We start from the raw sequence: 18,460 nt of genomic DNA, 5'->3' as shown, positions 1-18,460 counted from the left end.
CACTTTTTCAGACTCTTTTTTTTTTCACTGTTAAAATGGTGCAAATCTGACAAACTGCTTTGTTTACAGTTTCCTGTTTGTGATAAGATAAACAATCGGAGGGATGTCTACATTAATCTCAACGATTTAAACTTTCTCCGTCTTAAAAAATTAAACAATTGTTAGAGATCAGAGTAGTTTACTTGTAGTTGCCAAGCTGAAATATGGAAAAACTTCAAAAGAAATCGGTTTCCTGGGTTAAATTAATACACTTGGATTGCTTACTTGAAAGTTGAACCATTATTTGTACGTTCAGCTCCTGCAAAGTGAAAACTTTGCAACACTGGCTATTTCTTATCTCCTTTTCTCCTCTTGTTGCACCAGATCTGGCCCTTCTATTTAACCTGGCATCAAAAGCAGCTTTATGGGATAGCATTGGCTGCCCATCATGCCAGTTGCCATACGTAAAAGAAGCTGGGAGGAGCATGTGACTCACCCGTCAGGATTACAGTACAGCTATGATGATCTGGATCTCGTCTGCTGTCATGGGGTCGAAGGCGATGGGCTATGGATGGCTTCTGCGGGTTCGAAACAAGGTAGACGGGCAAGGTGTTCCTCTATGCCAGAGGGATGCCACCAGCTGCCTATAGATGACCCTGCTCAGACTTGTGAAGGGGGAGCTTCTGTGATGAATGATGATACTGAACCGGAACACTTAAAACTAATGGAAAACAATGGAAAGGATTTACAGGAGTCAGTGGATCGGTCTTATGAGTTGGTGGGTGCTGGCATACTCCCAAAGACTGACTCTGACTCAGAGGATCTCCAAACCGCAAGCCCTGGGAATTTTGGAGAGTTTTGTAATTCAAACAGTGGTATGTCTAGTGCAAATATTTCTTGTGCAACTGATAGCAGTGATAAAACTATCGATAATAAAAGTGATTTGGGCACAGAAAGTTGCCAGAATCACAGCATGTGCGATGACAGGGTCTTTAAAAGTACACATATCTCTCACCAACAATACGTCTCTATCTCTTCCAACAATGTGCCTCCATTGTCTGAATGTGCTGGTGAGCAACCTGGCAAAGTTCCAAACCATCAGGATACAAAGGGGAGCCATAGAGAGGGTTACAGCAGACCTCCTGAAATCACTGGGGCCACAGTAAACTGTTGCTCTGCTGGCGAACAGGAACCTCAAACCGATCTCCCAGATGTTGAGGAAAGCAAGACTGTCATCTCTGACCAGCCTGGTATGAATGCTCTGCTAAGCTCAGCAAATATGGAGGGTGGTGAAGCACTGGCGCTAATCAACAAAACTGTGGAATCATTAGTAGCAGATGGAGAATGTGACAAAGGAATATCTGAGAGCCGGAGTGCATGTTCTGCTGACAAGCAAGATGGATTGAGTGACCTAGGAACTCTAAATGAAAATACAGGACTGAGCTGTCTCTCAAGAGTCACTATAGGAGAAGAGCGGGACCATGAAGACTGTGCTGGACCGTTGGATAAGGATCATGGTTGGGAAATATCCAACCAGACATTGTTGGAGCAGCACAATGTTGAAATGTTAGCGGAGAGCAGGCCCCAGAGAGTGAAAAGTGCACAAGCAGAAAGCAGCGAGAAAAAAGGACACGTCAGACCTATTGAATCATCTGATGTTAGTGTCAGAAATCAGTGCTGCTCTTTAATGGCAGACAGCAACGTGTCATCTAAACAAATGAATTCTGGACATGCAGGAGATGCCATTGGGACAAACACGACACAGTGTGCAGATAAGGATGTGAAAGGTTCTGTAAGTCAGTCACTGGGAAATACTGACCAAAGTTTAGTGCCTGTTAGTGAGGATCTCGCCATTCCTCATCAGACAGAATATAGTTGTTCAAAACTGGACACTATACCAGAGATCAGCCCTGTGGAGGCAAAAGACAGCGCTCTACTTCATGCTCAAAAGAATAATGATGTTAACAGTACCCCAAATCCAGCTGCTGAGCGCTGCTGTTTGGATGATAAACACGAGGTTGTTGAACAACACACGCAAAACCTGCCACCATGCTCTACAGAGGTCAACGAGGGACTCCATGGTAACCGAGCCTCAGGTCCTCACTTCAGTGAGTCACCTGCCTCTGAGGTGGCAGATGGTCACAGAGAACACCACCAGCCAGGAGCCACAATGGAGGCGTCAAGGGAAGACATACGTTCAGTTATATACAACGATACACAAGACGGCAGTTCGGCTTTAGATGGAACATATGAGCATGCAGATCAGAAGGAAGACAACGTGTTCAAAGTGCGGCTGAGAAAGGTAAGAATAAATATGATACAGAAGTGTAATGGATGTACAATTACTACATGTACTACATGTATACTAGTTTAGATCAGTTTTGCAAGTTCTGTCTTTGTAATTCTGCGACCTGAATGCTTCTAATGAACAGACACTTACTGGGCACACATAATTTTGGTCCCACACTCTGGCAAGTGTCTCGGAAAACACTGACTTCACTCTCACATGCTTACAGATCTGTGAGGGGGCTGTGTGGAAGGGGGGGGGGGGGGTCTGTGAAATGTTGTACTTTTTCTCAACCGCTCATTGCAAAACAAGGTCCTATAAGGGCATGGAGACCATGAACGCAGAGGGGTTGGAAGCTCAAAGTAATCTCTAGGGTGAAATGCTTAAACTGTTTTCTCTAGCAAATACTGTATCTTGTGCTGTTTTCACACTGTTAGCAGCATGCTTATGTGGTGCAAAAATATACCAAAAATCTTAGAAGCAGTTCGTGGATTTGGGATCAGTGAAGCAAAGCAACAATCAGACAATTGAAACTGTATTCGCTAATAAGTTGCTGTAGTTTCAGTCCTTTTAAAATAACAGTAAGAAGCCCATTAATTTCAACTCAGGGCCCATTAAGAAGGCATGTTGTTTGGACAAGAAACGTATTGTGAGAAGTTAAATTCTTGTGTGACATTCAAGATCAAATTGATCACACTCTTGTAAACAGTGACACATCTGAGTTTGTTTTATTATAAAAACTCGTTGAACGTTTCATATTCATATTAATTCACCTATTTTGCATTAATCAGAAGTATAGATATTTATAGTAACACCATTTATAAGAATGCCAAGGTAACTGCAAAGAGCCACACAGATATTTCCTGATAGAGACTCACTGATATAGGATTTTTAAGGCTCATACCAGTGTTTGGTGATTTAAATATCTGATATGCCAATTGATATTTATTCGTTGAGAGATACAAAGCATAAATAGATTTCCCTAACACCTGTTGTGTGTAGTTATTGATGGGTCCCTACTAAGATAATATGACATTTTTTCCGTCACAAGTTGTGGATTATTCGTTCACTCTTGACTCTTCTCTAATCCACTGGCTCTTGTGTTTGTGATGTCCCCAGATACATGCTGCCATAAGTGAAGTTAAGAGTGGTGGGCAAAGTTTGCTGCATTATTACCCATAACATGGTTGAAGAGTATTTCTCCTGAATCTTCTTTACTTTTTACATGTATCACCTGTTATAAATGTTGAAATGAATGTATCGGCAAATAGCCAATATCAGCTGGTATTGGCATGGCTGATATATCGGTTGGGTTCTATTTTTGAATATACCGTATTGTTAGCAATTATAATTTCTCATGTGATGACATAAGTTATGTTATTACAACTCATTCATTATTTGTTGAAACAAAAGGAGTCCATGTGCAACTGTGTAGTGTGTGGTTAACTATAGCTTGTTGGCTATAGTTTACATAATGTGAAAATAGTGCTGATTATTGTGCTATTGTTTGGTCATATTCAGTTGTTTTGTATATAAATCTATTGATGTGTGCTGCCATGACCCTAATAATATACCACAACCCCTTCCTAATAGTAGAATAAAATGCAGGCATACAATAAAAAAAATATTTGGCTTGTAGTCTAGAATAGAAACCATAAAATCAGCTGGTGCTGAGTGGTTTATGTGTCATATATTGACACTCTGGTTATAGCTGTGTTCCTGAAAAGCCTATGGGTTGTGTAATCCTAAAGATTATCATAGCATTATTTCCACATAAATTTTTTAGAAACTTTGGAGCCACTTTTAGCCATGACTAATGTTGAAGTCAGTCCACCAACTGCCAAAAACAATAGGTCATACTCCAACAGGGAGACATGGAAAACCAGTGCCACATTTTCCCCTGGCTCTAATTTCAAACTTAGAAATGATGACTTTAAATACCCCACCAAAAAAGCAGGATTTTGGAACTTGAAAAGAGCAGTTAAGCCAGTGGAAGAAGCCAACAATTCATCTACCATATGGTGATGGCTTGCCTCATCTTTGACAGCAACGTGATTTGTGTGTCCAGTTTAGCGCAGGAATTGTGCCGTATAGAAGACCATGCTGATAAAATATAAATTAAAAATGTAAAGCTTTATCCCACGGGACATAAAAAATGGAGAAGAGTGTTTTCAATATCACGAAGAGAATTACTGAGCTTATGTTAGTTTCTTTAGTGGATAATGACAGAAGCAGCCTGGAATGATCTCTGACAAGATATTGTACTGACTAATGATTGCATCCCCCAGTAGACCAAGTTTTTGTTACAGATTCAGCTTGTAAAACAAACCCATCTGGTTTGCATAACAGCTTGAGATTAAGCTGATATTGGGCTTTGTTACTGTGTTTATTTGTTTTAGCAACAAGGCCTTATCCTGACCCCAAGGCCAAACTGGCTCAACAGTCAGCAGACAACTTGGCAGCATCACCCTCAGTGCTCTCTCTTTTCCTTTTTGGCCTCTTTGTCTGTATTAATTAAGAGAGCCCACTCAATGCAGAGGTCTGAGAAATGGGATGCAGACTGGCTGTAAGACAGGCGACTGAGGGGTCTTGAAAAAAGAACACGTTAAGGGGAAGGAGGGATCTAAGAGTTCAAACAGTGTGGGAAACATCTCCCATCTCAAAAAACAGGAAGTTAAGTGGAATGTGACAGAAACCTCAAACATGGGAAAGACAGCAAAGAAACCTTCTGAGAACACCCAAACCACCAGAATGCCCCTAAAAACGTTGCCTCCGAGGCAACTGAAGTTTACGCTTGCACTTGTTTTTCACTCTGCCGTTTTGTGGTTGTTTTTGCCATCCCGAGCCAGATGCTTTTGTTCATTCAGCGAGGCCTCGTAAAGATGTCATTGTTTTACAACGGTACAATGTTTCATTGTGATACTTTGCCAAGAAGATGGGACCGTAGCGCTGCGCTCTGCCACGAGCTGCGTGCTGCCACGAGCTGCGCGCTGCCACGAGCTAGAAATGTCAGTGAATGCATCAGTGTGAAGCGCATTTCCCCGACACACACGGCATGTCTATTTGCGCTCTCAGCAAACCGATAGGATCTGACTTTGACAGCCAAATTGGGCACTAACTGGAAAATAAATGTAGAAGCAGTCATAAGACATTATTAGGGTTGGAGCTGGAAGCCAGACGCAGGGATGAGGCTACCTTTAGTATCCTGACTCTATTAGCACATTTATGATTAAACCATGCTGACCATTTCAGCAGACACATTTATGATCTGTAAAAAGTGCATAACCCAAAGATTCCTCTTCAAGGCACTGCATGTAGAGACAAACCAGGCATGAAAGCCAGCCTCACATCCACTAGTTTTTGTAGCTTTGCGTAAGCATACAGTCACAGTGGCTGTGTGTGTGCCATGAGCTCACTCTCATTAAGAGTTTAACAGCATCTGTTAGCGGGGATTGTAACAAGGTTTGTTTGCGGGTAATGGGCCAGCCATGAAATTTCCTCGGGTTCTTCTCAAGGGTAAAGCTCAGGCAGGGAGCCACACCCGGTGCCAAGATAAGACAGGCAGAGGGAAATGAAAACATACTGCTTTAAGCAGTGAAGAAAAGGATATTACACGTTTTACTCCTGCTCAAATTGCATGAAAACAACATAGAGCTTAAGGTTAGCAGAGGACAGAGTGGTAGGTGGAGTGTGATGCAATGCTGGATTGTAGCATGTCGGTCTGCTTGTCTTGCACAAGTCAAACCACCTGAGGTCAGTATGAGACTTGTTATCACAGCCCTAAGATGGATAAATTAGCACAGCATATTAAAGGGCAAATAAGTGGAGTGTTAAAGTAATGACAGAGGCGAAACAAAAGAGATAGCCATTAAATGGCCACAATGTGTAAATCAGCTATTTTAATTGGCTGAAGTGGAAGGTTGCTGGGGAACATAGAGGGACAAAGAACAAAGGAACAATTAGATATATTTTGTACTTTAAATCATGCTTAAAAGTTATAAGCCTTTAAAACAAAGTCACCGACTCTGTGAATAGTTCTGATCTTACTGTATAGTACTGACTTTTTGCTTTTCCGGTCACATTTCTAATTACGTTTCACATATATATTTCATGTTTCTGTTCTCGTCCTGATCATCTGGTCAGAGATCACAGATGACACTGGAGAAAAAAGTTTCCTTAGAGAAGTGGAACAAATTGATTTCGGCACATTTAATGCTGGTCTTAATAGTTTTGTGAGTTTGACTGTTCTCCACTGATCTGTCTCAGCGTGGGCATGCTCGCTTGGACTCGATGGTGCTGCTGCTGATGAAGTTGGACCAGCTAGATCAGGAAATTGAGAATGCCCTCAGTGCTACTTCCTCCATGGACAGCACAGCCACCTTCCATCGACGGCATCACCCGGTACCCGCACAACTGAGTTATCTAGCTGGATGTGACAGCAGTTTTTTCTATATTTGAAACTGTGCAGCAGTTCGGCGTTCTCAGTGAACTATATTGTTTGTTTTTTTACTTGTGCAGGAGTTTGATTTAGGATCCTCTTCAGCAACGTCACAACCACCCACGCATCCACATGCTGCTGTTGTTGCTGCTACTGCTGCTGCTTTGTCTTCAGGATCTCCACAAGCCCTTGGAGCAAAGCCTAAGAGTGGGGTAAGTCAGCACCCGAATGTATATAGAAATCAAAACAATGTTCCAGATTCCAACTGACTGATCACATTTTCTGGCAAAATGTCACTGACATGACTAAAACACGTGGGCAGTTAAAATATGAAAATATTTTTAAAAAAGGACTAAAAAGCCAGAAAATAGAATAGACAAAAACAGCAAAAAATAAACTGACATTAACATTTAAACTTAAAAAGCAGTGACAATAAAACACCTAATTTTTCAAGGTGAAAGATCAAATAAATGTTAATGAAATATAAAGAATATCCTGCATATAAAAAGGTACATTTCTAACATAAAATAGTTTTTTTCTTTCACAGTATGCCCAAAAAAAAAAACTGTAACAGGAAATAGTCTTCGCGTTTAGCTTAAGTGTTCGAACTAATCACTTTACAATGTGAGTCACCCGTTCACATGCCAGTTGTAATGGAGCTGCCACAGAAGGCGCCCGCCTGATCTCGATCAGCTTACAGTCTGGTGATCTGCTCGATGATACTTGGGCAATAAGTCGATAACCTGCTTGTGCCTCTATAGCCACAACAGCACACTACAAATCAGGCACTACTCTTAACTTCCGAAAAACTGGCTAAACTGGGCCCCTGATGCCAGATTTTAGTCCTGAGGCCTATTTCGCAAGACATGAGCTGACACGGGTGTTTCATTGTAAAATGTCAAGGACACAAATATGCCTATCATATGACTAAAGTGGTATAGTGGTTAAGTTACTCAGTGGTGCTAGAATAGATGAGACAGCTACTAAGAATCCCAATCTCAGGCATGTAATTCAAGACATAAAGACCTGATGCAGTTAACATCCTCTGCAGGTGTGAAACAGAATGGCATGGTGGAGAAATACCCAATGCAAGTATTTGGCAAAGAGGAAGGGTCTTGGGTTATCTTTTTGCTTGGGTGTGAAGACTTTTTTTTTGCTTCCACTGAGATGTATGATGAGATAATGGTCTGATAGTGGGCAGGAAGCTTTGGAAAGAGAGGAGGGGAGGACACACAGTAAATGTCCCCGGGCATATTTGAACCTGGACCTCTGGAATAGCCTAACAGTATATTGGTCACCTGCTTCATCCGGTGAACACCCGTGAAGGCTCTAGGTTTTAACATTTAGCAAAAAAAAAGTAAAGGTTGCCAAACTGAGTGCACTTACTGTCTTTCCAATCAAGTGGCTGGAGATTGGTTGCAACTCTATAGATAAAACATGGTAAATGGCCTGTATTTGTATAGTGCTTTACTAGTCCCTAAGGACCCCAAAGCGCTTTACACAACCAGTCATCCACCCATTCACACACACATTCACACACATAACAGTGTTGCAACCTGATCTTTGAGAATCACTGAGTTGGACACTCAGTTAGGCTCCCAGTTCACACACGCACACCAAGTGTACAACTTTTTCCTCTTACTCTATACATGCCATTTAATATTTATAGGCCGTGCAACAAAACCTTAGTTTGCATTAGTCTGGGTAAGACTTGCACAGAAACTAGACCTGTGTCACAATCTGTCTCCATTCAGAGGTCCACTTCTATCATATCATACTAGAAAAATACATTCAATATTTTTTGATGAACAGCAGCAAAAAAAGAGACATGTTTTCCTATTCTGGGGCTTTCACTGGTTTTCCTTTACTTTACTGCCACCAGAATGATGTAACTATGACCTCCACTCCAAATTGGTCCATAATCTTACTGAGTAAACAGATTTAGGTCCCCACAACACTAGTAATATCTGGACCACACAGACACACATACTCAATCTTCCAATTGTAGGAATGTCCCTCAGCTCTCAGGGCTTAGCAAAGCAGACGTTAAAACTCTCTAATTGGCTGGTTCCAAAGATCTAGATCCCTTCACCCCATCAAAAGGGTCAGAAGGGGGGGTCTGGGAGGTGAAAAGCCAGGGCAAGAGGGAGCAGTGGGGGACACGCTTCGAGTGAGACGTGTGTCTAAAACCCTTGCATGCTCACTTAATGATTTTGTCAGCCTTGCATAGCCATTGCCTACATTCAAGCAAGCCTTTCTATGTCAAAACTGGTTAAAATGACATAGAGTATAACTTTGTAACCTTACAGAAGTGTCTGAGTTACTTTAAAATATATATATATATTAATTTCACGATTTATCTGTTGCAATGCCACAGTTGACATTGCTGTGTGCTGTTTATCTTCCCTGCCGTCAAAAAACATAAGAACAGTTCTTGGTTCATTTAAAGGGTACATATCAACATCCTCAGTGATGTGTGATTTATTATGTCTGTAGCCAGCAGTTTCCACAACCTCCATTCCTACAGTAACCCAAGGTAACTCACTAGGCTTGGGTAAACACAGCTTTCACTGTGCCTAATAGAAGGCCTTTTACAGTGGTGGCCCTGTGGAGTGATTGATTGAGGCCAAAGAGATGAAGACTTGGTGAAGGGGATCTCAGTAGTTCATAGTTGCAGGGGTCCTTTCAGACATAAAATGTTGTGACACCCACTTAATCTTTTTACCTACACAATACAAATCCACTGGCCTTTCCTAAAAGAAAACAGGAAAGGCAATCTGGCAACCTATTGGCTATTTCTGGTGGGTTCAGCCTCTGGAGAGGACAGGGGTTCTGATATAGCCAGCAGATATCTGTGCCAAGACTGTTTGATTATTTTTATTTATTTTAAATGCTTCAGTTCAGCTTAGACTCATTTTTTTAACACTGACAGGTTGTTGGTATTTGTCAGGTCTGTAGACTTTATCAAAGATGAACAAAGCTTCTGGGTGGAAAAATGAAGCCAGTGAAGAAGGGTTAAACCTGCATTCTATCTCAGGGCCACCAGATGGTGATGGCTGTGGCTGCAAAAAGACTTCAAGTATTAAAGAAGTGTATAGATAAACAGATTTCTGATTTGACCTTTGGGAACACTTTCCTGTTGGGTTTATGGCCTTAGACACATTTTGAGTCATAGTAGATAAAAAATAAAGCCTGTTTTGTAAATCTTGGTTACGATATTTTTTAAAACGAAGGATTATAAGTGCTTACTCTTTGGCTAACAACTTTGGCTAACATTTTATTTTTATTTTATTTAGTAAAAACTGGTTTTAACTGTGGGGCAGCATGGAGGCACGGTAGTTAGCAATGTCACCTCACTGCAAGTTTGAATCCACCACCTGGCCAGGGCCTCTCTGTGTGGAGTTTGCATGTTCTCCTCATGTTTTCGTGGGTTCTCTCTGAGTACTTTGTCTTCCTCCCACAGTCCAAAGACATGAAGTTAATATGGGTAGGTAAATTTATGATTCTAAATTGCCCATAGATGTGAATGGTTGCCTGTCTCTCTGTGTTAGACTTGCAATATTCTGGCGACCCGTCCAGGGTGGGCCCATTGTAGCTAGCATAGTGCTCCAGCCTCTCGATGCCCCTAATAAGGATAAGTGGAAGAGAATGAATGGATGGATGGATGGATGGATAGTTTTAATTGTTATTTTATCTTTAGTTACGTATAATAACTTTGGTTAACTGGTAGTTTTGAGATTGCACTTGAGATGTTACTTTTCCACTCCTTACCAGGACATGCAACCAGTGTTTGCTCTAATATAAATTCAGACTGCAAAACAACCTTCTACTATCAACAGTCTTGTCACTTACCTGTAGACATGAACACACATGCAACTCTAAATAGAGATTACAGGAAAGGCAGTACGAGGCAACTGTCTAAGATTTATTTTTCTTTTGTGTGGGTGTAATCTCAGGTTATAATAGGAAATAGCTTAATCCTAATTCCTAGTATTAACTTTTATTCTGTACTAATGACAGCTTTTATAGATTGTACATGTGTTGACTGAATTGCCAGAAGTACAAATGCATCATCACAAAAGGCATCTAAATCGTAATCAGGTTTAATTACCACCCCTCTGACACACTGTCGCCAATATCTAAGCATTACAATAGAATAATAGGATTTATTGAAAAGCCTCTGAATTATATACAGTTAGGAGGTACCTGTACTTTAGTTGCCCCATACACAGTAAATTGACATATCCAAACAATCAGGTCATACCCATAAAACAAGCCTTGTATTGTCTCACTACAAAAATGTTGAAACAACCAAAATCTCAGATAGGCCTGCTGTAAAATTAAAAGGGAAAAAAATAACCCTATTAGGAAATCTCTCGCCCTTTTCTGCATCGCTTTTTCACCAACATTTGTACATGTTGCCGTGAGCATCTCTTGACATCAGTCAGGAAGGTATTTGCAAGTTTACACAGGACAGAGCAAACAACATATCTCTTTAGCAAACCGGGGGGTGAGCGCAGCCTGACTGAAGGTAAAACGCTACCATGCACGCTTTTGTAATTTACAAGAGAGAGGAGCCAAGCTGAAGCAATTAGAGCACAGTCTGGACCATCTGAGAAAGTAAAATATGGGCATAGTATGATTTGAAATAACTGTCTAACTGCAGTTCTAATTCTTTCTGAATTCTCTGTGATTCCCACATGTACATCAAAGCATCAGGAAAGCTGTGGTGAAAAAGAGTGACACTCTCATCGCTGACATGCATGCGTTTCTGCGTGTGTATGTTTGTGCAGGATGTGCTAAAAGTAAAGTGTTTATCATTTTTGCATTAACATTCCTTCCATTTCTTCAGCTGGATTATGCAAGATGTGTCTGGTGTTTGTGCTGACACTATCCCCATGACACCTCCATAAACACAGTGCAACACTCGGGTGTAAACACACCGCATCTACTGAAGCACTGTCTCATGCTGTCCCGACCTTTACGTAACCACGCTAAAGGTGATATGGGGTTGTATCTGTTTGTGATGAGTGGACATTCACTTGGCATGCGCAGTATCATTCCTTTGCTGCTGTGGATAAGGTATTGGGTTCATGCGAATGCATTCTTGGCTCCTTGCAAGTTTAGACGGTGGGTATTGTTAGCCTCCAGCAGGTGGCTGTTATTCTTGCATAGAATGTGAGCCGAACACTTAGCGGATGTTGTGCTGCAGCAGGTGTTTGTTCTTATGCTGGAACTGCTATTCTTTACTCTGAGTGTTTTTGTTGGCAGGTTTATATTACTTGCTTAGTGTGGCAGGTGTCTTGAACTGTTGGTTAGCTTGCATTATTGTGTTGCAACAGGTGGGTTTTATTTGGTTTATAGACTAGTGGGTACACTGATTCAAATGTATATTGTATTCATGGCTGTAAATAATGATTATTTTTGTTTTTTGGTTTGATGATTATGCACTGATTACATTACAAGTTGGTTTCATCAACTGTTTTCTAAAAGTCACAAGAGCATTCATTTTACATTATAAAGGACTAGAACAGTAAAAAGTATAAAATTATTCATGCTTGACCATCTTAAACCAGTAAACAGGTGTAATAATTTTCAACTAATACAATCCTAGTATAAAAATGAGTATTTATTTGTCCAAAATTAGAGTAGATAAGCACTCTGTTGTGACATTACTGCACCATCCGCAGTGCAAGAAGTATTTGTTATGAGACTATTTTTAGGGCTCTGCCGCTGCAAAGGATGTGCCAAGTCACAGAGGCAGGCGGAGCCTGCTGACCCTTATCCACCTGCCTTTTAATTTTTTAGTCGGAAACAACATATCAGTCACCTTGGGCAGCGACAGTTCCCATGAGTAAGGCATGTAACACAGAAGCTGCTGAACAAATCGCATAACTGCCCATTAAATTTAGCACAGGGGTGTTTCCCATGTCATGCACACGATGACAGGGAAGGTGCTGGCGGGCACCACCTCTCATCCGTCTTCGGTGAACATTCCATGGAGCGGTGACCTTTGACCGTATGTTTGGATCTGTATTCTATCTCCATAGCAACAGTATTCAATTTTACCTCTGGTTTCACTGCCAGTGAATTTAGAAAGTAAAAGTTTCCATATCTGGGTTCATGGGATTGTTTTGTTTTTTTCTGGGAGGGATGATTGATTGAGAGATATTTCTATTTCAGAATGACGGAAAGACTCTACTCCCTGTCAGTAGGTTATGTATGAACATGGCTCTTTATCTGTCTGGTGGACAATAGAAGTGCTGTGGTTTGCGTGCTAAGGTCACTGGCAGATCTCTGCTCTGTCCTTCCTCCATGTTCCGGTTTGGCAGCCTCGCAGTCCCCAAACATCCTACATCCAGACCACACCTTCTCCGCGTCCCAGGCAGATAAAAGTCTGAGTATTTTGCTACTTTCACTGCCTTTTATTTATCTTTACATTTACTCCCACTCTCTCCCACTCCTGTCTGTGGTCAATAGTCGACACAATGGGCAACAGGCATAATTATGTTTGCCTACATTCCACCCACGTATTGGCTTAAAGGCTGTAGTAGGCCATAATGAGTCAGGGAGCTATGAAACCAGTCACCATTCAGTCTGTCAAGGGCTGCCAGCAGTGGCTCTGGCCATGGCCATGCTAGCAGCTTTGTGTAGTGTCATTGTCCTCAAGGTCACTTCTCTGCTGAGCACAGCTGTAACAAGGAGACAAACAGGGACCTGCTGTGGTTTCCAAAAAGAGGGTAAGAAAAAAGAAAAGGCTTATGTTTGGAACAGGATGTGGAAAATGAATTTCTCCTCATGCCCCATAAGGAAATTCCTGTTGAATCAAGGCTAAAGGCAGTGCATAAAGTACTCCAAGGGAATTGATTCAGTGCTCAATAAATGTATTAGACTACCTGTCACAAAAACAAGAAAGCAACTGTCGAAAACATATTTAAAACTCATAAAAATGTATCATTATTTATCATTTATCAATCTGAACTCGTTTATATCCAAATTTGAGCCAGCACCTTGGACTCAGTAAGAAAGGAATTGTGCATAACATTCAACCACTAAAATTCTATTTTTAAGTAAACAACTGTAATTTGGCATTGTAATCAAAATATATTAACTGTGTGTAACTATTTTTTTCTGCTCTTTTGTAAAACGGGGCAGCATGGTGGCACGGCGATTAGCACTGTTGCCTCACAGCAAGAAGGTCCTGGCAAGATGCCTTTCAGTGAGGAGTCTGCATGTTCTCCCCGTGTTTGCGTGGGTTCTCTCTGGGTAAACACTCTGGCTTCCTCCTACAGTCCAAAGACATGGAATTACGGGGGTTAGGTTAGTTGGTAATTCTAAATTATCCATAGGTGTGAATGTGAGTGTGAATGGTCTGTCTCTATGTGTTAGTCCTGAAAGAGACTGGCCTCCTGTCCAGGGTGGACCCTGCCTCTTGCCCTATGGTAGCTGGTCCAGCCCCGCCCCCCAATTCAACAGCAATGATTGATATTTTAGCATTAAAAATATAATTTTGATTAAAGATATTATACAAACTAAAGGATTAATTCTTACAGAAACATAAGTGCTTTCTATCCAATGTTCACTATCCATCACAAATCAACTTGGGGTTAGGATCTTACCCAAGGACATTTTGCAGACTGGAGTAGCCAGGCATCAAACCACCAACCTTACGATTAGTAGATGACCTGCTCTATCTCCTGAGCTGCAGCCACCCCATAATATCATATTAATATAATCACAAGTGAAACTCTAATAGAAAGCACAACACATGGTGTATTTTAGAGATATTGGTATTGTCCACATACATGAGCCTGACGCATTTGATGTGTTTAACTCTTTAACAGAAGGAGTGCTCTGTTTCAGCAGTGTCATGAATGTCAAATATCACATGATTCTTAGTGTTTACACACTCAGCTCAACGGCAACTCTCTGTTTTTATAATAACATGTCGTGGCACCGCCCCCAAATCACACCAGCCCAATCATCAATGCGATTTACTGCCTCCATATGGATATCGCTGCTTTTTTTTTTTTTTTTACTTAAATGAATCATACTTTTTCATCCATAATTACATTTAAAAAATCGCTTCACTATTGGTATCGTGGAACGCACTGAGTCAGTGAATTGAAGCGTGAATCGATTTCATAGAGGACACTGCAGAACGTGTAGCAAATATTTGCAAGATGATGGTACTTGTTGACACTAAATCATGAGGATGACTGTAAAATGCAGGCATCTGGAAATACCCCTACAGATACACAGATAATGAAGTGCAGTAAATCACAGAACAAATAAACAGCGTCTCAGGAACACAGACGCACACATGAACCCACTGTAAAACCAGGTGCAATTCAAGATACACTCACTGGGGCGTGCGGTTTGAGGTTTTAATTGGGATGTTTAAGTCAAGCGTGTGTTTGCATTTTTTTGTTTTCCATCCGTATTTGCCTTGAAGTTAGATTACCTCAGTCAAGAGATACTTGAACCTCTTGCTCAATTCTTCAGCTTTCCTTAATATCTTAAGGAAGGAATGCAGCCCACTGGTGTTTTGTGTTTATAGCTAGATGTGCTTGTGGCATTTGAAGTTGTACAGGTGAGGGGTTTACAGTTAGGTCATGCAAGAGAAGAGACTTGAGTGACCTTCTTTGACTGGATGTAGTGCCCTGAAAAGCGAATGGTTAAACCTAAAGTAGATGTTACAAAACCGTGACCCCCGCGATCGAGTAGCTGTTTTTGCCACAGCACAGGGCCACCATAATCTTGTGCAGAGGATATTCTAATCCCCCTTGTTAACCTACTCTCAGCTTTGTCCTTAAAAATGTCAGCACCTAATCCTGTGGGCAGCATTGTTGTTGCAGTTGGGATCTTAGCTTATCCCTATTAACTCTGGTCCATAACCCACAAATGTGACCTGGTGAGAAGAAGCAGGTGACACATTTAGTGCCTTAATGAGCGTAGTGACACTGTAGAGATGTAAAACTAAAATTATAAAACTAGTTTGTGTGGCTTAATCAGTGGTTTCCGAACTTTTTATCCCACTTTTTTCACATTGCCCTTTGTGGAGCTACTTTAGAGTACAATCCAAAAAGCAATAACTAGGCTTACAGAGTGATTAATTAGTTTTAGATATGATTGTGCGTATGCCTCGATCTGGTGCCAACCATTCTGTTTTGAAAGAACCAAAAAATGGAGGGAAAAGAGCTGCATCAGTATATGCTCTGCATGTTCAAACATATGCCTAAGGTGTGGTTATTTGTTCTACTTGTCAAAACATATACATTAGACTGCCTGCTTTCATAGCACCTTATCGGTTTCTTTATTCGTAAAAATTAAAACTTTTAAAATCATATTTCTCACTTTGCACATTTTCAGCTCAGATTCTTTTTGGCACCTGCTTGCTCTGGTTCTGCTGCTCTCATTAGGCTTGGTCATACAACAAGCATGAAAAGGATTATTGTCCCTTAAGATGCATAAAGTGGTTTCCTTAATGCTTTACTCATATGAGGTAAAGCAATGGCATTATTCAAAGAGAGAAAAATAAAACATTTTCCTTTTGGGAGAAAAACGGTCCTGGTCGGACAAGTGAAGAGTTATTGTCTTGTCTGGTGATGGAATCCAAGGGCCACTGAACAGTTCACAGTTTACGCTCCACCACTAAACCCTTCCACAACAGCGCCTGAAACCAGAAGTCCGTTGCTTTGGCTTACGTGTGTAAACAGAGTCAGATGTATGGGGCTGTCTGCGTTTGTGCACATCTCACCCTCTCTTACTCCCTTTCAGTGGACATCAGCACGTACAGAACATAACTCATGACTCAAGGTTGGGCGAGGGAACAAAGTCTCAGCTGGCAGTCTCGTGCATGTGTGTGAATGTGAGTAAGTGCACAGGTTGTACGGTGAAATCATTAACCTCGTCACACAGCTAAAGACTGAAAGTGCACCCATTCGTGCTGTAGGTTTTACTTGAGCTTTTTACTGCATTAAAAGATCACAGTAAACGTCACAGAGACATTTTCAAGCATCACCTCGTTTTGCGAGGTCACTGTTAAATCCAACATCTGGACGCTACTATACTTTTTCTACAAGAAATGTTCCAGTGGATCATTAAACCAAGTCATCGCATCACTTCCTGTTGACACATTCTAAGTGTGACATATGGAGACTATTAAAATGAGGGAAGGGGATGCAGGGGAGAAAGGAGAAAATGTGTGGGGTGGATAACTGTGTGTGTGGGAGGGGGGCTTTTCTGGAAAGGAGAAGGTTAAATGAAATTGTTTCCCACGTTTCCCTGCACACATGGAGTCTTGGGCTCTGAATAAATTCCTTTGTAAATGCAGGGCAAAAAGAGCACATGAATGCCAGTCAAAATACAGTGAGCTCCAGATAACATCTCCAATGTTCCTAGGAAAGCACGCACACACAGTCAGATGCATTTCTCTTTCCTCTGTCAGACACACACCTTAAGCATCTAGTGCTGGAGACTCAAGCTTACCTGGGCATAAGCCATCTGCACCGATTTAGCCATTCGCGTTAAGTGGCTGAGAAAAAAGTTTGGGTTTGCCTGAGCCCCCTAATCCTTGGCCAGCACAAACCATGGGTGGTCACACACACTCGCACATCCACACAAACACACACACACTCATACACACACTGCAGCTGCAGTGCTGGAGGGGGGTGGGGATGAGAGGTTGGCGGTGGGGTTGGAACAGGCCTGGTGGACTGCTTGGGTTTGTTGTGCAAGAGCCACATGCCAGTGGCTTGCTTAACAACTCTGACTACCTCACTCACACAGAAAGGCATGCCACACACAATGAGGGGCCATTACTAAGAGACAAAATAATATTTGTTACTAGGACTGAGTATTGAAAGTCTTTACTTATTTGTCTATAAGCTGTCATGTTTCCATAGTACAAGATAAATTAACCTTTCAGTTACTGAACCCAGGCTTTGAACGTCTCTTCAGCAGGCAGCAGACCATCTGTGAGGAAGCATCGGCCATGCTTCAAAGCCTCTTTAAAGATAGCATTCATTTTTCTCAAGTGGTCAGTCTGTTACACAAGTAACACATTATTTGACTCATCTAGCCATTTTTTTTCCTTGAAAATAGGTTGACAGGTTGGTGTCTGATGCTGATTAACACACCTATTACTGGTTGTTCGTTCGTATGTCCTTAGCATCTTACCTTTCATACCTCTTCCCATTCACTTGTCTAGTTGTACATTTTCTCACATTGGCTGTTGTGGATGTCCCAGTGTAACTGCAGTTTTTATCATCTAAATTCTAACTCTTAAATATCAGACAAGCTATATATTATTGAGAACGCTCCAATGAGTCTGCGAGCATTCCAGGAGGGTTAAGAGTGGTTTTGTAATCCCCTCTCATTACCAGAAAATCTGGGCAAGTACGGACCGACGTCCCAAACCAGATGAATGTCAGAAGCAGGGCTGATGTCACAATACCAGAAATGTAGTAGTTGGTAACAGCACCAAACCCATGTACTTTAACGTAAACTCCTGTATTAAAAAGTAATTTTTTATCACCAGCATTGTTGTAGCAGACCATTTATTTAACACTTATTTACATTGAAGGTTTGTAATTAACATATTCATATAACATGTGAATGTTCAAATTCAAATTTTATTTATCACACACACAACCATGCAAAGTATGACATGAGGTAAAATGCTTGTAGCTGTGCAGTGCCCTGTTTCAAGTGAGAGAGGGTCGCCTCGGGAATGGCGTCTGGTGTTAAAAATC

The 18,460-nt window shown here is 41.3% G+C and overlaps 2 protein-coding genes across 3 annotated transcripts in view; both read left to right on the top strand.

Moving 5' to 3' along the window:
- The window catches only part of LOC113024198 (MAP/microtubule affinity-regulating kinase 4-like), a 597,794-nt gene that overhangs the window by 321,598 nt on the left and 257,736 nt on the right, over positions 1 to 18,460 (top strand). The gene's annotated exons all lie outside the window — the stretch shown is intronic.
- The window catches only part of LOC113024199 (uncharacterized), a 37,656-nt gene that overhangs the window by 10,020 nt on the left and 9,176 nt on the right, over positions 1 to 18,460 (top strand). For both annotated transcript variants that reach the window (XM_026171072.1, XM_026171071.1), the window contains exons 2-4: positions 364 to 2,281; positions 6,533 to 6,667; positions 6,785 to 6,916. In XM_026171072.1, the coding sequence (XP_026026857.1) occupies positions 428 to 2,281; positions 6,533 to 6,667; positions 6,785 to 6,916 (2,121 nt within the window). In that variant the 5' untranslated portion in view covers positions 364 to 427. The remainder of the gene's footprint in view (positions 1 to 363; positions 2,282 to 6,532; positions 6,668 to 6,784; positions 6,917 to 18,460) is intronic.

This window comes from Astatotilapia calliptera, chromosome 6 (assembly GCF_900246225.1).
Source record: "Astatotilapia calliptera chromosome 6, fAstCal1.2, whole genome shotgun sequence".
Taxonomy (NCBI): domain Eukaryota; kingdom Metazoa; phylum Chordata; class Actinopteri; order Cichliformes; family Cichlidae; genus Astatotilapia; species Astatotilapia calliptera.
The sequence above is the reverse complement of the archived record's forward strand: the minus strand, read 5'-3'. Positions and strand labels throughout refer to the sequence as shown.